The sequence below is a fragment of the Balaenoptera borealis genome (assembly GCF_965194805.1).
Source record: "Balaenoptera borealis genome assembly, chromosome: 15".
NCBI classification, from domain to species: domain Eukaryota; kingdom Metazoa; phylum Chordata; class Mammalia; order Artiodactyla; family Balaenopteridae; genus Balaenoptera; species Balaenoptera borealis.
Window position 1 is genome coordinate 71,892,683 of NC_138871.1, and position 20,230 is coordinate 71,912,912.

Consider the following 20,230-nt stretch of genomic DNA (forward strand, 5'->3'; position numbering starts at 1 on the left):
ATTTTATTACAAATGTTATATATGTATATGTGTATAAAATTATATATGCACATATATCTATTTTATATATGCATATCTACAATATAAAATATATACATATATGTATAGAGAGAGATGGACAACTCAAACAGACATTATGTATTTTCCATTCAGTGTACAATCATAATAGAAAGAATCTAATTCCTTTGCTATACCAGGGTAGGGCTTCTCAATAAGTTAAATTGTTGAATTGTTATCAGTGCCTAGAAAGCTTGTGTGGTTTTTGTACTTAAAAAAAAAAAAGTATAACATCTCATTTATTCTACATAAACAGGTAATAGGACTAGTTACATAAATAACTGAAAATTATCATTTTTAAGCATTAAAACTTTTTATTTTAACCACTCTTAAGGATTGTCCTTATTTAATCAACATGTTATTAATGATATTCAGTCATTATGATAGGTATCCTTTATTGTGCTGGATATGTTGTTATTCTCAAGATTATTCTAATGTAAAGTTGCTTGTTCCCTATATATGATTCCCCTACACAACTGTGCTTTTTACTTTCTTGTTTCTAATTTTCTAGTTTTATCTGTTTTTCCCCCTATTAGTTGTCTCTTCTAGATGGTATTACCAAGGGGCAACAGTTGCTTCTTTCTTACTCTGGGCAGTTTCTAAAATACTGTGTGCAGTTGGATGTAAAGCAGATTTCAGCTTTCAGAGAGAGATTGAGTATATCTCATGATGAGAAATATGTGGGCTTTGTGACAGGTGTTACAGAATCCTACAGGTCTAACTTCTGAATGACAGAGAATTCTTCAGGACTGCTGACCTTTTTAGAAATGGGTATTGCAGATAATGAAAAATCTTTAGTGACTTTATTAGTCTCAATTTAAGGAGTTCCAGAAAGATGACATGCATTTTCTTAGAGCTCAGCGGCTTAATATGTTTTTAATTACATGTCCTAGAACATCTGTAACAGTTTTTTGCTCTTTTAAGCTCTGCCAACTCTTAGAAAGGCCCAGATACTGGTTCATTCTAATTAATTCCAGTAGCTTTCAAAGTATTGTTTTGAACAGGAGTCAGATTCCTTTCAGGTATAATATTTTATGATATGAAAATCAGTGGTTTCAAACCTAATGATGCATCAGAATCTCGTAAGAAGCTTTTTAGAAATGCATTTTTTCTCTAGGAGTTCTATTTGTAATTTTAGGGACAGGACTGAGAGGATGTATATTTTTTAAAAGCTCCACAAATAAGTATAATGCCAGCAGGAGGTGAGAATGACTTTGGTTAACATTACAGACATTATATACCTACCCCGTCATGTGGGTGGGCAGAGTGGATCACACACTGTCTTCCTTCCAGTGCAGTCTAGAAGCCTCTGTAATTTGAGATAATTCAGCCTATATGCTTAGCTGTGCATGTGTGCGTGTGTAAAAGAGAAGAGAACAAGAATTTTCCTCTGGACCTCGGTAGTAAAGCCAAGAAGTAAAAGACAGTAATGGTGTGCTACTTCTTTATTTCTTCTGTTTCTGTCTTCTTGCTTTTACACACATTTTAAAATGTAGATACCATAGAAAGGTCTCTATCTTAAGTGATCAGCTATTATGAGTAGTAGTGACATTAAGAGAGAGCTGTGTTGTAAGAAGAGGTTTGAGGCTTTGGGGTGGGAGTGGATGTCGAGGGAGGGGAGTCCTTGGCACCAGTAGAGGAGTTGAAAGGACCCTGGAGACAAACCTGTGTGGCTGTCCCCATGGTTTGGTCTCTTAGTCACAGGTTTCCCGTCCTTGTCATAGGGTTCACCCTACTCAGAATTTGTGTTAATGAAGTTTGATTGCTCTTATAAATGAAAACTAAGCTCTGTTGTTTTTTTCCCCCCTAATTCTTTCAGATCCCGGTCTCCAGAATCTCCCCCATGCCGTTTCCTACATCGCAGGTCTCTCCCAGGGCTCGTTTTCCAATCTCCATCACTAGTCCTAACAGAACAGGAGCCAGAACTCTCGCAGACATCAAAGCAAAAGCCCAGCTGGTCAAAGCACAGAGGGCAGCAGCTGCTGCTGCAGCCGCAGCTGCTGCAGCCGCCTCAGTTGGAGGGACCATTCCAGGACCTGGCCCAGGGGGTGGACAAGGTCCAGGAGAGGGGGCTGAAAGGAGAACTGCTAGAGGAGGGAGTCCAGACTCAAACAGAGTCAGTGAAACTGGAAAGGGCCCCACACTGGAACTGGCAGGAACTGGAAGCAGGGGAGGTACGAGAGAGCTTTTACCCTGTGGTCCAGAGACTCAGCCCCAATCTGAGACCAAGACCCCAGGCCAGGCACAGTCTCACAGTGTCTCTGGAGCACAACTACAGCAAACCTCCTCAGTGCCTCCACCATCTGCCATCAGTGGAGCGTGCTCAAGTGTCCCGTCACCAGCCCACGCTAACACACCCCCACCAGCTTTAGGGAAAGTAAGTAATGAAAAACTGAATCCCTCCAGGGCGGCAGCCACGGTGGCCTCTCTTAGCCACCCACAGGGGCCCAGTAATGGTAGGCAGGAGAAGGCACCTCCTACTCCAGCAGATCCTGCTCTAATCGCAGGTGCCTCACCTGTTCATTTTGCAGTCGATGGCACAGTTGAGCCCAAAGCAGGTTCTAGTAAGAATACACCAAACCCTCCAGCCTCGGCAGAGATAAGTGCTAGTGCTTCAGTGGATATGACTCCCTCCCCTTTAACATCTTTATTAACAACAGCCTCTTTAGAGAAGCTTCCTGTACCCCAGGTCGTTGTAACCATAGCACCTACTGGATCAGCTCCATCCTCGAGCACTTTGCCAGCAGCTTCTAGCCTTAAGACCCTGGGAGCTTCTTCAAGTATGAATGGACCCATTTCAAGGCCAAGCTCTAATATCCCTGCTAATAATCCTTTGGTAACTCAGCTGCTGCAAGGCAAAGATGTTCCCCTGGAGCAAATTCTGCCTAAACCTCTCACCAAAGTTGAAATGAAAACTGTTCCACTAACTACAAAAGAGGAAAAGGGGATGATGATAGGAGCACTCACAGGTACCAGCGTAACAGAAAATAGCACCAGAGAGGAAGTTAATGAGAGACAGTCCCATCCAGCTACACAGCAACTGGGTAAAAGTTTGCAAAGTAAGCAGCTCCCCCAGGTTCCAAGACCCCTTCAGCTCTTTTCAGGTAAGGATCTAAGGGACGCTAGCATTGACACACACCAATACCAAGAAGGACTAAGTAAAGCAACCCAAGATCAGATCCTTCAGACACTCATCCAAAGGGTTCGGAGGCAGAATGTTCTCTCGTTTGTGCAGCCCTCCCAGTTCAACTTCACTCACTCAGGTTTCCAGTTAGAGGACATCTCCACAAGCCAGAGGTTTATGCTGGGTTTTGCTGGCAGAAGGACATCCAAGCCTGCAATGGCAGGTCACTACTTACTTAACATTTCCACCTATGGCCGGGGTTCAGAGAGCCTTAGGAGGACCCATTCTGTAAACCCCGAAGACCGATTTTGTCTAAGTAGCCCCACTGAGGCCTTGAAAATGGGATATACAGATTGTAAAAATGCAGCAGGAGATAGTAGCAGCGGTAAAGAAGATGATACTGATGAGGAAAGTACTGGTGATGAGCAAGAATCTGTCATGGTGAAGGAGGAGCCGCAGGCTTCCCAGAGTTCTGGCAAGTGTGAAGCAAGTTCAGGACCCCACAGTAGAGAAACCCTATCCACCAGTGACTGTTCAGCTAAAAAGAATGTGAAGGCAGAGACACCAGTGCCTGAGCAAACCACTTTAAGCAAGGAAAATTACCTGTTCACTAGAAGCCAAACATTTGATGAGAAGACCCTAGCCAGAGATTTTATTCAGGCAGCACAGAAGCAGATGGCTCACGCGGTGAGAGGTAAGACCGTGCGGAGCAGCCCCGAGCTTTTCAATTCTACTGCTCTTCCTCTACCTGCAGACAGTACTACCCATCAGTCTCTACTCCTTCCACCGCTGCAAACCCCAAAGCTGTATGGAAGCCCCACACAGATTGGGCCAAGCTACAGAGGCATGATCAACGTCTCCACCTCATCGGACTTGGACCATAACTCCGCCGTAGCGGGGATGCCTGACTGTAGCCAGGTACCTAGCAATGTCGGGGATGTCATGTCCTTTTCAGTGACTGTCACGACCATCCCTGCTGGCCAAGCTATGAATCCCAGCAACCACGGCCAGACCATTCCTGTTCAGGCCTTTCCTGAAGAGAACAGCATAGAGGACACACCTTCGAAATGTTACTGCCGATTGAAAGCCATGATCATGTGCAAGGGGTGTGGAGCCTTCTGCCACGATGATTGCATTGGCCCCTCCAAACTGTGTGTCTCCTGCCTTGTCGTTCGGTAATGAGACTAGAAGGAGAACACACTGTAAAGGAGGCAGGAAGGGGGAAGGGTTGACAGATGTGGTTTTTGAGTTCTTTTGGAATCACAGAAATAAACTAGGTTTCAGTTGTCTTAAGAGACAAGTGTTACTTAATCAGGAATACAGAGTACAGATCTTACATTTTAGAGGAAAAGCACCTTGTATAGTAAGTCCGAGTCAAGCAAGACTTTGTGAATTTGTGACAAGTTTGCACTTACAAAATCATGTAAATATGTCACATCTTGTTTTAACATTTTTCCAGGTGTTGAGGTAATAATGTATTACTTTGACTTCAGATTGATGTTCCACTTCATGTGACTTTGAAAAGTTTAATGCCATGCATGGTGAAAGGAAGCAATTTCCCGTCTGCCCTTTCTTAAGAGGCTAGGAAAAGAAAGGAGTGAGGGAATGGTCTGAAGAAATGACCATGTTGATTATGTCTTGACTGTCTGACTGCAGGCTTTACATAGGTTATTCAGCCTTCGCAGGAGTGGATTCAGGGTTTACACCGTCCCTTTACCTTAGATGGAACCTTCTCAAGTTCAAATTTTTGGTGATAAGGTATTAATTTCACAGGCAGTACTTCAGACTCTGAAAATTCTGACTTGGTTCTTGGCTTCCATGAACCAGTACTATTGCCAGGCACTCTGCTTGCAGTTTGCGGATCCCTGCTGTTCCCTAATCCCACTCCCTTGCCCTGAAGCAGGGAGTGTGGTCCATGAAAAGTTTGCCTCGCTGGGCCCCTTGGGTTACCATCACCTGTGCAGGGCAGTAATCCCAGCAATAATCTCCGAGGATTTAGTCATTCATGGGAGCTTACAAACAAGTTTGAAATACTAGTATAAAATTAACAGAAAAGTGTTAGGGCGATTTGAGCTATGTGTTTTGTTGGGTAAGCAGAGTAAAGGTGCAGAAACTGTTGAACTGAACATAAAGAACTTTGGAAAACAATTTTAACACTAGAAACAAAGTAGCCCCTCTCATCCTCTTCTCTCCCAACCTGTTACCTAATGTTCTACAGTCAGCTGTTGCTACAGGTAGAAAAACTCATTAATACCACATTTACCCATTCTGTTAAACCTGTTTTGACCTCCCGGGCATCTGAGGAATATGGGAGTCATCTTATATATTACTCTGAACATACACGTGTGCGTGCACACACACACACACAGTAAAAGTCAGACATTTTTCCTGTTTTAGAAAACATGTCCCCCTTCTTGGACTACTCTCTACGCACTAGAAATTTCTAATGTAAAGGGGCTTTAGTGAATGACTTAGGGAACATCTAGAAAGGAAAAGAAATCAGCTGCAAATTTTTATTGTTTGTTTTTGTTTATTCTTTTTTGTTTCCTTTTTGTTGAATCCTGTCTCTAGTGACTAAAGAATTTTTGAGTACATACATTTAGGTCATGGTTAAAGAACATTAAAATAAATCTACAGTTTACCAGAATTCGGTATTAAAAAGTTGGGGATTGTCAGTGTGCATCATTTGCATATTGATTTCAAATCTCCTAATTTCATGTATGTAAAGGACATATATTATTAGTGCAACCTAGTACAGTCATAGTTGTACTTAATATTCAGGATGTGATATATACAAAATGCAGAACAGTTTAAACTCGTTAACTAAGTCACATTCCAGATTAGGGGCAAGTAGGCAGTAGTAATCTTAGCTTTGCACCCATTCTGCTACCCACCCCTCCCTACCTCACCTCCCGCATTATACATACACTCTTTTAATACTTTCAAACCCCATAAGAAACTATTTACTTCTATTTTTTATTTTTTGTTTCTGAGTTTTTTGTGGCCCAAAGCAAATATAGGATTAATATCTGTGTTCTAGTTTCAGCCAAGATAATTTGATGTCCTTCTAACTTCCCTTTTTCTTCCAGCACACACATAGCTAAGAGGTAAGAAATCTGTCAGGATCCAGGGATAAGGAGCAAGTTCTCCAACCAATAACCAGTAGGAGTCAGAAACCATGGTTCTGTTCCCAAACTTTCAGTGCCCTGGGTAATCCCAGGGGGTGTTAAAAAGACCTATTGCCAGTTAAAACTCTCCATTCCCAGCTTCCTCACTCCCCACTTGAGTGGCAGGACTGAGGGGTGGTCTGCCTGCCGGAAGTGGTTGACTGTTTCAGAACCGACCCCACGGTGAGCACGAGTTAAACAATTTGGATTTTCAAAATGATTTTTCTTCTTCACACCTTTCCTATCATAGAAAGTCTCTCCTCCATGGTTCTCTTAATCTGAGGATGGACAAACTAACCAGGAAGGGAGGAAAGGCATCAGGGATTTTCAAGTCCATTTAGAGAGCAAACCATATCGTGCCTATTCATCTTGACCCAGGCTCTTGCAGATTAGGTCCTAAGCATTACTATTCACCAGATTCTCTTTACAAATAATACCCAGCTAATAAAATATTCAATAAATCGTCAACTAGGTACACTGCCTCACTCTTGACTGAATGAGAGAATAGTTAGATTCTCTTAGATTGGTAGAAAATTGAATGCAATCTTTCAGTTGGTTTCAAAACGGTTTCACATAGAAGGTCATTCATCTTATGTGCTGACTGAGCTGAAAAGAAGAATTACAATCTGGCCCTTTTGAAAATGAAGCAGTAGGAACAAGAAAACCTTTAAATTATTAGAATATGGTATTCCAGTACCTTTAAAGCAGTTTTTATCTTAGGTTTTCAGTTACTTTACCTTTCAATTCAGTCTGAAATGTTTCTAATAAGTGCTAAGCTTATTTTTATGGTATTAAGTTGCACTATTTCCAGTGACTAGTCAGGCATTATGCCTGATGCTTATGCCTCCAGGGTATGCTTCTCAAGCCTTCAGATAACCTTCCACTTCAGGTCACCTTGGGGAGGTGGCATTAACAATATATCATCTCAGTCTTACTTGCGAATGTTCTAAGTTGTCTAGTAGAGAAGACTCCCTAAATTTTAAAGAGTTTTTATTAAAATTCTCCATCCTATTAAACAGAAAATAAAGCCAAAATAACCTGGAGTTGTTTGCCCTACGTAACCCCTGTGTTGAAGATACTGAAGCTGTCTGTGGTACCCCATGTAACATCTTTAAGAATAAGGTCTGGCAGATGGGAAATTTTTCTTGGGGCAGGGGAAGCATACTTATATGGGCTGGGAAGGCACACAGTGTAGATATTTTAGGAGTTAGCACAGATTTAAATAAATAGCCAAAGGAAGACGTCATTGCCTTCCAGGTGAAGGCATAAATTCGTACATTAATAATTGGACCATTTACCATCCTAATTGCTCTTACTACCTTTCTTCACCTAAGAGTCCTTGAAGAACTCTTGGGTGAAATTATTTGTTATAATGAGGGGGTCTTCTCTGGTCATTACATCACTATTTGTTTCTAGAGCTCATTGTCAGTAAGCAGTACCAGGGTTGTTTTCTCTGTGACCTAGAGATTTCACAGCAAGGAGAGAAAAGTCTCCCCGTTGCATTACAACTATGTGCTAAGTAAACTTGGCCAAGGGTAGTTTGCAGCTCAATTTATAGAATAGTCCAAAGAGACTCCGAGAAACATGATGATAGGCAGGGATCTTTCCTACCGTGTTTCAATACCTACATAACCTATTGAAAGAGAACAATAGGTAAAACAGTTCCTAAAGTTGGAAGTAAGACCTTCATAGATTCTTGGTTACTTATTTTTTTTAATGCTTTACATTTGATACAACTATTAAAGATCAATTTTAAAAATAGCTTTCCAGTAATATATTTTAAGTAATATATATTTTAATATCTATGTAAAAAGTGACAGTGGGAGACTTTGAATTTCTCATATAAGGTATGTTTAATGTAGGGCCTCGCTGTTAAGGCACAAATTATTTCAAAGGAAGTTACTCTAAAGACACTCATTATTTCCAAAAAAATGCAATAAGGGGAAGAGTTTTGGAGTTTATTTTTTATTTTAATAGAAAATTGACTTATTTACCACAAGCTATTTTTTTTTCCTTCTGGCTAAAAGGTTTGTACAGACTGGTTTGGTAAATGCTAAACTTTTGTGTCTTTTGCCTTTTTAAAGGAATTGTTAACATTGGAATTGAGGGTATGTACAGAGAAGTTGGTGTCAACACCATTTAAAAAGTCATATTTTTTCACAAATATAGAAAAATCATTTTACATAAGAATTTTAAGTATTTGCAATAAATATATGTATATAGATTGTATGTATTCATATATTCTTATTTTTCATTTTATTATTAAGTAAAAGATAATTAAAGTGGAAATAAAAACCTTGGAGTTTTCGGTGCATCTTGAGGTCTGACATACATGTGAAAGTGGTGTGGGTAAGGGCCCTCAGTTGTTGCCTTATACTACTATTGGAAGATTACCAACAGATTGCATAGAAAATAGTAAAATGAGGAATTTGGTGATAAATCAGGGTAGCGTATTTCTTTCAAAACTCTAGTAAAAATATTAAATTCTCCTAATATGTCTGTCTCTGTGCTTTCACCCTTGAACTGTTCTCTCTCCTAACCACCTAATGTTACTGGGAAAGTAAAAACAAAACACAGTGCATTGTTTTTTAATGTGCCCATTGTTTGCTTCTAAGACAAAGAATGGCAAGAAAATATCTCGGGGGTGGTGGGGGCGGGAATAGGTTTTCCTTTCTCCACAGTGGTTAATAATTCATTAGCAAACATTCACTTCCACCACCTTCCAGGCTGTAGGGTTTATGTGAAGAAATAATATCGTGAAGACAATAGAAAACTTTTTTTCTGTTTCCCTTCTTTGAGAAGTGAGTTTTGCAGCCAGTTTTATGTCCTTCCCAATTGATCTGGAGATAGAAGGGCTAAGAGAACTTGAATGTTGATCTCCCTGATGTCAGGAAGGGTGTTTATGGAAATGAGGACTGAGCCAAACATTAGGAGAGGTTAACCATAACCTAGAGATAATCGAGTCCTGCTGTTCAAGAGAAGTCATTTTGTGATTGTAAATATTTAGTTTTAGGATATGATTGAGGAAGCAAAAGGATACCTAGATAGTCTTTGGGAATAAAGGCGTATAGTCTGTTCTTTAAAAATGAATAATATATAGCTTTATTGGTGACCTGAAAAGGAAATAAGGTCAGAGTTTGAAGAATATCTTAATGACCCATGAAACACTTTTAATTGTAGTTCACTAGTTCTCCCCATAATTCCTCAGTTGTGGTTATTTTAACTGATAAAAACAGCAATTTTTGGAAATTAGTAAGGATACTTAAGAAGAATGCTTCCCCCACCCCCACCCCGTAAGGCCACGCTCTGTGGCATGCAGGATCTTAGTTCCCCATCCAGGAATAGAACCCGTGCCCCCTGCATTGGGAGCACAGAGTCCTAACCACTGCACCACCAGGGAAGTCCCAAGAATGTTTTTTAAAAGACGGCCTTATTATTTTTCAAAAATGGAAAATTCAAACATAGGGCTGCCCAAAACATTGAAAATAGTTTAGATGTCTAAGAGAACAGCGCTAAGTCTTTGCTGAAAATACACTATTTCTAAAGGAAAAATTTTAAGTCTCAGGGAACATCTGCATCCTCGTAATTCCCATATATGGTAGATACGAATGAAGGTGAAATATTTAAATGTGTGTGAACCAGTTCATGATGACTGTTTACAAAGACCACCCCCCCCCCCCAATTTCTAATATGTACTTACTGTTATTTATTCCTACCTCACAGGAAGTAAAATTCATAGTCAGGTAATGACATAGGACCCTAAGTTATAGTTGGACTGCAGTTAATCGAGAAAGAGCAGTACATCATGACACAGCTTCAACTTGGATCCCCAGCTTTCCTTTATTTACATCACAGAGTCTTAGAAACCTGTGTTCATTGCTTTTAACACTAGTTGACCAAGAGTGGTCTTCACAAATCAAATTTCGCATGTTTCTAGTTCTTGTACATAAATCATGGTATTCACTAATTCAAATACCTTTTGAACATCTATGTGCTAAGCACTGTGCTAAGGTTCTGGTTAAGCAAAGGTAAAGAAAAGCAGTCATGTAAGTTGTAAAAGGTCTTCCTAAAAGTAGTAACCATACAGCACATGTCTAGTTCACAGCTCAAGGAGTAATGCATGCTACGTTATTTCCCAAGACGTGTTGGAAGTTTAAGAGTAAATGAACTATGAAATAGAAGCATTTGAGGCACTTGGCAAAACATGAAGAAAGAAAAGAAAGGCATTGCCCCTACATGAAATTACAGTGTGGAATTGAGGAGCCAGGTTGATAAAATTTACCTTTTTTTGACAACTGTCACTGCAAGATCTAGAGATTAATCAGAATTTCAAGGAATCTCTTGGTAATACCTAAATTGAGAAAATCAGGCCGAAAGCAATCCCATTCAATGAATACTGTTCAGTATGTCAGTAAAGATGCTTCATCTTAGGTTCAGCTAACCCTTTCAAATAACAGTTTGGTAAATAATGCAGCTTTCCTGTCAAACCCAAAATAAGCTAAAGGGAATAAAAAAACATAACCTTGATTTTCATCTTATAGACTGGTGAGAAGGAAGCGTATTCATTTAAAATTGTTAGAGATATTTCATCCCCTTTTTCCCTCCATAATGGATAAAATTACTGTTCTTTTTATTCTAATATTGTAGAATTGACTTTTTTTTTTTTTCCTTTCTACTTCTAAGTCACAGAACTTGAATTAAAAGAGGCTTCAGCCGGACACTACCCCTTATAAAGTGGCCTAAATCCTAATTCTTTAAGACTTTCTGGTAGAAAGGTTTTAAAAGGATAAATGAATATATTTTGTCAGTGCTTATTATTGAACTTTCCTTACCTGGGTTACTGGATTTGCAACTTGAATTCTGTATTCCAAAATATCCATGTTCACCTTCTAGTCAAAAAGTTATGAGGTGTAACCATGTAATACAGTCTCAACTCTGTCCAGGAACTAGGAGGGCAGATATCCTGTATTTTCCTTATACTTAGTGACATTAAATAGAAAATTGGGTTTCTTTCATAGGGCCTGTATAAACTAAGGAATCTCTATACCTCTGTGTATCTTTCAGTCTTAACCTAAAAAGGGAATCCCTACAAAGATTTCCTTATAACAAAAAGGACAGACTAAACCTGGAAGAGAGAGATGATCAGCTGTGGAGATGGGCTGTGACTAGATAGTGGGTTGTCCTGAAGAATAACTGCAAACTCAACTTTCCTGGTTCTTCAAGCTCAAAAGAAACTAAAGGGAATTTTTTAAATCCTGCCTTTCATCTTGACTGCAAAACCTATCGAGTGCCTAGGAGAGAAGAAAGGTAAACCCAAGACTGGATTTAAGATAGATTTAAGTAAACTTGGAATTATTCTTATCCTTTTACCGAATATTTTTTTTAAAGTTTTGGGTTCCCATAATGTAATGAATTGCCGTGAGTGGAACATGGAATTTGATTTGAGGCATTTTGTGGGCTAAGTAATAGTTTTCTGTTGAACTATATTGTCTATCTAGTGACAGCTTTTGCCACTGCTCAGGATTTAGGAGTGTGCACCTGTGTCTAAGTGACACAGACATTGGCTCATAAATACTATATTAAACCAACTTGAGTCAGCACTTTATTAACTTTAATCATGGATCCTCTTTTTAAGTACTTAATATTTAAAATTCAGATTAGCCCAATAAGAAAGCAATGCATTTAACGTCAAAATGTCTGAAGATAACTATTATTTTACACACAGTCTATGTCCTTCCTACGGAAAGTGTGGTACATAAAATTTTACATTTCTTGGGTCAGTTCTTTTCAAAACACCAGTGTCTAATGTTTTCAGGTACCTAGAGCTTGGGAATGCTGGAGTTGGACTTCGACTCCAAGTCAGCAGTTGTTTTCATTTTAGGTTTTCAGACATAGCAATTTGAAGTGACCCCAGCTGAACCTATATGTAATCACTTTGAACAAGCTTTAAATTATGAAACACTTCCAGAGTCTCAAATTTGGTCACCTGCTTGTTGCATAAGGAGACAGATTCTGGGCTGGGAAGGACCTGACAATTTGTTCTCTGATAATAAACTACTGATTGAAGAGCAAGTTTGTTATTAGAGACTTCACGAAACTTCTAGAACCCATGAAAGATCTAGAGTACATGATAAGTGAAACTCTAGAAATTAAAAACCTTTCTCTTAGCCGTAAGTGCTATGACCTATTTTTATTAAACCCGTCTTAATTCTGTGACTCATTGCATCATACCTTAAGAGAAATCAGAATGGAAGAAATGACCTTACGTTGGTCTTACTTTAAAATCTTTGTGCACATAGGCCTTAGCACTTTGACAGATAAAGCTCTGCCTTTTAGCTCCTTCTCACTCTTGTCTTTATTCTTCCCACTTTTAGACTGTTCCTTTTATTGGTCGTATAAAACTACCTTCAGAATTGAATGTATAATAATGTTTCTGCACATGGACAAACTGTATTTTAACGACTCATTTTATGTGTAATAAAGGCATACAGTTTTACTCCAGTGACTGTGCCTTTTCTTTTCCAAAGAAACCAGACACCATATTGAATGACTTACCTGCTTGTTTCCCCTTCCCCTGTTCCTGATTGCACAGTTGTCCCTGGGTCCTGGCTAAATTTGGGTACTACAGAGAATGCCAGTCTCTTCAGGCAACATGCAAAGAGAGTTAAAGAACTCAACATGAGCCATGAAGAGGGAATGTATTTCAAAAATTAAAAGGACACCTATACTACAAAGCTACAGTAATCAAAACAGTGTGGTAATGGCATAAAGACAGACATAGAGGTAAATGGAATAGAATGGAAAGCCCAGAAATGAATTCTCAAATATGTGGTCAAATGATTTTTGACAATGGTGCCGAGAGAAGTCAATGAGGAAAGGGCAGTCTTTTCAGTAAATGTTGGGAAAATCTGATATCCACATGCAAGAGAATAAAATTGGACCCTTCCTCTACACCATATATAAAAACTAACTCAAATGGATCAAAGGCCTAAGAGCTAAAGCTCTTAAAAGAAAACAGGGAAATCTTCATAATTGGATTTGACAATGATTTCTTGGATATGATGCCAAAAGCACAGGCAACAAAAGAAAAGATAAATTGGATTTCATTAAAAATTAAAAACCTGTGCATCAAAGGCCATTAACAGTGAAAAGGCAACCCACAGAATGGGAGAAAATATCAGTATTTGCAAATATTTCATATATTTAATTTAAAAAATCAGTATTCATAATACATAAGAAATTCCTACAACCCAACAACCAATTTAAAAAGTACTTGAATAAAGGACTTCAGTAAAGGACTTGGATAAATCTCCAAAAGATACATACAGGTGGCCAATAAGCACACAAAAAGATGCTCAACATCACTAATCACTAAGGAAATGCAAATGAGATACAACTTCACACACATTAGGATAGCTATATTGATCGTCAAAAAATAAAGCAATGTCAGCAAGGATGTAGAAAAATTGAATGCTTGTGCATTGCTGGTGGAAATGTAAATAGGTGCAACCACTGTGGAAAACAGTTTGCTTCTCAAAACAATTAAATGTAAGTACCTTATGATCCAGCAATTTCTGATATACACCCAAAAGGAATGAGAGCAGGAACAGAGATTTGTACACCAATGTTCATAGCAACATTATTCGCAATAGCTAAAAGGGGAAACAACACGAATGGATAAATAATGTGGTATATACATATGAGGATATTATTCAACCTTAAAAAGGAACGAAATCCTGACACATAATACAACATGGATGAACCTTGACATTATGCTCAGTGAAATAAGCCAGACATAAAAGGACAAATACTGTATGATTCCAGTTATATGAGATACCTAGAATAGTCAAATTCCTAGAGACAGAAAGTAGAATGGTGGTTGCCAGGGAATAAAGGTAGAGGGGGATGGGGAGTTATCGTTTAAAGTTCTGGAGATGGATGGTAGTGATGGTTGCATAACAATGTGAATGTACTTAATGCCAACTGTACACTTAAAAATGGTTAAAACGGTAAATTTTAATGTGTATTTTACCACAATAGAAAACAAAAGCAAAAGGAAACTCAAAGTGGATAGAGAAATAAAACTTGTGACACATTTTCTGAACAACATGAGAATGTTTTTTGTTTTATAAATTTATTGTATTTATTATTTTTGGCTGTGATGGGTCTTCGTTGCTGCGCGCGGGCTTTCTCTAGTTGCAGGGAGCGGGGACTACTCTTCGTTGCGGTGCGTGGGCTTCTCATTGCGGTGGCTTCTCTTGTTGTGGAGCACAGGCTCTAGGCGCACAGCCTCAGTAGTTGCAGCACGCGGACTCAATGGTTGTGGCTCGTGGGCTCTAGAGCACAGGCTCAGTAGTTGTGGCGCATGGACTTAGTTGCTCTGCAGCATGTGGGATCTTCCCAGATCAGGGCTCGAACCCGTGTCCCCTGCATTGGCAGGCGGGTTCTTAACCACTGCACCACCAGGGAAGTCCCAAGAATGTTTATTTAAAAAAGGTTTTAAGGAAATAAAGTATGTAAGTTCCACCAATGGAGTTAAAAAAGACCCTGTAGCACTGGAGAAACTAGTGATGACCTTAGAAGAAGCCATGCATCTTTGAAGGAAGCAAAGCTCTTGGAGCCCACCCTGTGCAGTGACTCAGAAAAGTGTCCTTGGACCTAAGAAGTTACAGCTGAGAATAGAACCAAGTACAACCAGGAACCCAGACTTAGTACAACTAGTACAGCCAGGAACCCAAAATGTATCATCAGTGCTGAAGGTTACCAGGAATTGATGACAACAAGAAGGAAGCACTTTTAAAAATAAGCAAAACTATTAACCATCCTCCTCTGACATATTAAGCAACGCTAGTGAAGAGTAGAATTCTTGTAGTGGACATCTTTTGTTGATCTGAGAGGCAAAAAGCTACTTCATTTTTTTTTTTTTTTTTAATTTTATTTATTCATTTATTTATTTATTTATGGCTGTGTTGGGTCTTCGTTTCTGCGCGAGGGCTTTCTCTAGTTGCGGCGAGTGGGGACCACTCTTCATCGCGGTGCACGGGCCTCTCACTATTGCGGCCTCTCTTGTTGCGGAGCACAGGCTCCAGACGCGCAGGCTCAGTAGTTGTGGCTCACGGGCCTAGTTGCTCCGCGGCATGTGGGATCTTCCCAGACCAGGGCTCGAACCCGTGTCCCCTGCATCAGCAGGCAGATTCTCAACCACTGCGCCACCAGGGAAGCCCTACTTCATTTTTTAAATGTGCGCTTTAAAATTTTTTAGTGAAGTCAAATACCTCTGTATGTGAGCTACTTCTGCTTCTTTGTGAATTGTCTCAACAGGACTTCCGTCAAGTTTCCTATTAGAGTGTTCCATTAAAAAAATTTCTTTAATTGAGATATAGTTGATTCACCATATATTAGTTTCAGGTGAACAACATATTAATTCAAAATGTTTATAGATTATACTCCATTTAAAGTTATAAAATATTGGCTATATTCCCTGTGCTGTACAATATATCCTTGTAGCTTAGAATGTTCCATAATTTCCTCAGTAAGTGTTCTTCATATAATAAGGATACTAATTTTTGCAATGTTTGTTGCACGTATTTTTCCTAGTTTCATGTCCCCCATTCTTGTTTATAGTCTGTTTTGCTATACAGAAACATTAAATTTTCTGTAATTAAATTGATAATTTTCCTTAAAGACTTTTGTTTTCATGATGTGCTTAAGAAGCCTTTTAACAATACATTGTTTGTAAAAAATTTAACCCCTGCTTTTTTTTTTCCTAGTTCTCCTACTGTTTAAATTTTTTTAGCAGTTCTATTAAATTATGACTGATATATAACAAACAGTACATATTTAAAGCATACAGTGTGATAAGTTTTGACATATTGTACCACCACAGTCAAGACTATGAACACAGTTGTCACCTCTACAATTTCCCTGTGCTTCTTTGTAGTCCCTCCAGCCCTGCTGACACCATCCCCAGGCAACCACTGATCTTTCAGTCACTACAGATTAGTTTGCATTTTCAAGAATTTTATACAAATGGAATCATACAGTATGTTTTTGTTTGTTTGTTTTGTTTTTGTTTTTTGGCTGCACTGCGCGGCTTGTGGGATCTTAGTTCCCCGACCAGGGATTGAACCCAGGCACTTGGCAGTAAGAGTGCGGAGTCCTAACCACTGGCCCTCCAGGGAATTCACAGTATGTATTTTTTACTGCTTGGCTTCTTTCACTCAGTACAGTTATTTTGACATTCATCTGTGTTGTCACCTGTAGGGGTAGTTCATTTCTGTTTATTGCTGAGTAGTATTCTATTGTGTGGACATCTGAGTTGTTTCTAGTGTTTGACTATTACAAATATAGCCACTATGAACATTTATGTACGACTCTTGGTACGGATATATGCTTTCATTTCTCTTGGGCAAATACCTAGGAGTGGAACGGCAGGACAATATGGTAGGTGTTATGTTTAGCTTTTTAAGAAGCTGCAAAACTATTAATATTTTCCGAAGTGATTGTAGTACTATTTTAAATCCCCACCAATGGTATGAGAGATCTAGTTTCTCCATATCCTAGTCAACATTTGGGTCAGTGTTTTAAATTTTAGCCATTTTAATAAGTGTGTAGTGTTATCTTCCTAATGACTAATGTTGTGGAACATCTTTTTATGTGCTTATTTGTCATCCATATACCTTTTTTCATGAAGTGTCAGTTCAACTCTTTTGCCCGTTTTTCCAATTATTTTATTTAGTCCTTTGATTTCCATATGAATTATAGAATCAGATGTCAGTTTCTATACAAACAGCATTTTGATTAGGATTGTGTTTATGATATACATCAATTTAGAGAGAATTGAGATCTTAACAGTATTTCACCATCAACCCATTATTCCATTCATTTATATGTTCTTTAGTTTCTCTCAGCAATGTCTTATAGGTTTCAGTAAATAAGTCTTTTGTATCTTTTGTCAGATTTAACCCTACATTAAAAAAATTTTAATGATATTGTAAGTGACAATTAAAAATTTTTTCAGTTTAAAACTTCAACACAATTTTTGAGCATCAGTTGGTAGATATGATGAAATGATAATTGATGGAAAACATTCAATTTATATTTTTATGCTGATTTTGTATTCTACCTTGCTAAACTCACTTATTAGTTTTATTATCACTTATTAGCTTCTTTGTACATTCCATCAGATTATAGATGACTGTTATCTCCAAAGACAAAAAGTTTTATTCTGGATAACCTTTCTTTTTCTTACCTGACCTCACTGGCTAGAACCTGTAGTACAATGTAGAATAGAAATGGTGAGAGTGGAAATCCTTTTTCCTTCTCTTACAGAGAAAGCATTTAGTATTTCATATTAAGTATGATGTTAGCTAAAGGTTTTTCCTAGATGCCCTTCATCAGGCTAAGGATGTTCCCTTTTATTACCTGCCAAGAGTTGGGGGTTTTTTGTTGTTGTTTTTTTTTTAAATCAGGAATGGATGTTGGATTTTGTCAAATGCCTTTTCTTCATTTATTGATTTGATATGGGTTTTCTTTTTCAGTTTGTTAATATGATAAATTACATTGATTGACATCAGAAAATTCAACCAGTTTTGGATTCATTGATTTTTTCTATTGGTTCTCTGTTTTCTTTTTCATTGATTTCCACTCTGATACTTATTATTATGTTTCATTCCTTCTGCTTATTTTAGGCTTAATTTGTTCTTTTTTGTCTAATGTCTTAATATGGAAGCTGATGTCATTAATTCAAGAATTTTCTTTTTTTATAATGTGTTTAGTACTATAAATTTCCCAAGTACTGCTTTAGTAGCATTCCAACAATTATAATATGTTGTTGTTTTATTTCTCTGCAGTTCAAAATACTTTCTAATTTTGATTTTGATTTCTTCTTTGACCAATGTGTAATTTAGAGGTGTGTTATCTAGTTTCAAGATATTTGAAGACTTTTCAGATATCAACCTCTTATAGATTTCTATTTTAATTCCATTGTAGTCAGAGAACATACTTTGTGTGACTTGAATCCTAAATCTATTAAGACTTGTTTTATGGCTCATAACATTCTGTGTGTTTTTGAAAAGAAAAATGTGTATTCTGCTGCCATTGGGGTAGTGTACCATAAATTTCAATTAAGTCAATTTGGTTGAAAAAGTCTATATTTTTACTGATTTTTCTATCTACTTGCTCTATCAATTATTGAGAGAGGAATATTGAAATTTTCAACTACAGTGGTAGATTTCTCTCTTTCTCCTTGCAATTCTTTCAGTTATTGATTCATATATTTTTTTAATAAACTTTTTTTAGAAGAGTTTTAGGGTTACAGCAAAACTGAAGGGAAAGTACAGAGAGTTAACGTATACCTGCAACCTCCCTACCCACCAACTACCAACATCCCACACCAGAGTGGTATATTTATTAAAATCAGTTGAAACATCATTATCACCCAATGTCTGTAGTTTACATTAGTGTTGTACCTTCTATGAGTTTTGACAAATGTATGGTGACATGTATCCACCATTATAGTGTGGTACAAAGTGGTTTCACTGCCCTAAAAATCCTCTGTACTCTACCTATCCCTCCCTCCCCCCCTCCCCCCAACCCCTGGCAAACACTGATCTTCTTTATTGTCTCCATCGTTTTGCCTTTTCCAGGATGTTGTGTAGTTGGAATCATAGCATATGTAGCCTTTTCAGATTGCCTTCTTTCAGTAACATGCATTTAAGTTTCCTCCATGTCTTTTATAAAATTTCTTTATCCACTCATGCATTGATGGACAATTAGGTTGCTTCCATATCTTTGCTATTGTAAATAATGTTGCAATGAACTTGGGGGTGCATATGTTCAAGTTAGTGTTTTTGTTTTCTTTGGATAAATATCAAGAATTGGCATTGCTGGATCATATGGTAGTTCTATTTTAAAATTTTTGAGGAACCTCCATACGGTTTTCCATAGTGGCTGCACGAGTTTACAGTCCCACCAACAGTGCATTCCTCACCAACACTTGTTATTTATTGTTTTTAATAATAGCCATTCTAACAGGTGTGAGGTGATATCTCATTGTGGTTTTGCCTTGCATTTCCCTGATGATTAGTGATGCTGAGCATCTTTTCATGTACCTGTTGGCCATCTGTATGTCTTCTTTGGAAAAATATCTGTTCAGATCTTCTGCCCAGTTTTTAATAAGGTTGTTTGTTTTCTTGCTATTGAGTTGTATGAATTCTTTATATATTTTAGATATTAACCCCTTATCAGATATATGATTTACAAATATTTTCAACTATTCAGTAGGTTGCCTTTTCATTTTGTTGATGATTTCCTTTGCTGTGCAGAAGCTTTTTAGTTTGATGTAATGAACTTTAAAAAAAAGTCTAGTTTGAAGCACAAAGCTGAGCTATAACTTCTTTGTTTTAGCCAGTGTCCATGCTTCTCTTTCCTAGGGCAATAAGCTTCAATCTCATTGTTTGACTGAAAGGTGCCAGGGGTGGGGGGAGGGTGTACGATGAGTTACTGAGAAGGGACAGTACATTATTATCCAATAATATGGATTGCATGTATTAATTAGATTGAAGAAAAGCTTCAAAACACCGAGATACAGGGTATTGAATGGAAGTCTATCCATGTGTATGTTGTTACTGGAATTTTATGACAGGGGTGAACTGGAGGAAAAAAAACAATTATAGATCTCAATCTTCTTTTTCAGTTCTGCATAGTAGGTGTTCAGTAAATCTATGTTGAATTAAATAGAATTCTTCATTTGCAATTTAAAATTTTCTTTTACATTTGAGAGATAGAGAAATAAAAAAAACAAAACAAGAAGGGGAAGGAAGGTTTTTTTAAAGTCTTATCAGTAACAGGGAAGAGTTAAATAATTTCAAATTATATTAAA

General features: G+C 37.9%; 1 protein-coding gene and 1 long non-coding RNA gene across 3 annotated transcripts in view; one reads left to right on the plus strand and one right to left on the minus strand.

Annotated features, from left to right (window-relative positions):
* The window catches only part of ASXL2 (ASXL transcriptional regulator 2), a 138,622-nt gene extending 119,392 nt beyond the window's left edge, over positions 1 to 19,230 (plus strand). For both annotated transcript variants that reach the window (XM_082356866.1, XM_082356867.1), the window contains one exon: positions 1,877 to 19,230. In XM_082356866.1, the coding sequence (XP_082212992.1) occupies positions 1,877 to 4,360 (2,484 nt within the window). In that variant the 3' untranslated portion in view covers positions 4,361 to 19,230. The remainder of the gene's footprint in view (positions 1 to 1,876) is intronic.
* The window catches only part of LOC309611905, a 348,213-nt gene that overhangs the window by 114,997 nt on the left and 212,986 nt on the right, over positions 1 to 20,230 (minus strand). The gene's annotated exons all lie outside the window — the stretch shown is intronic.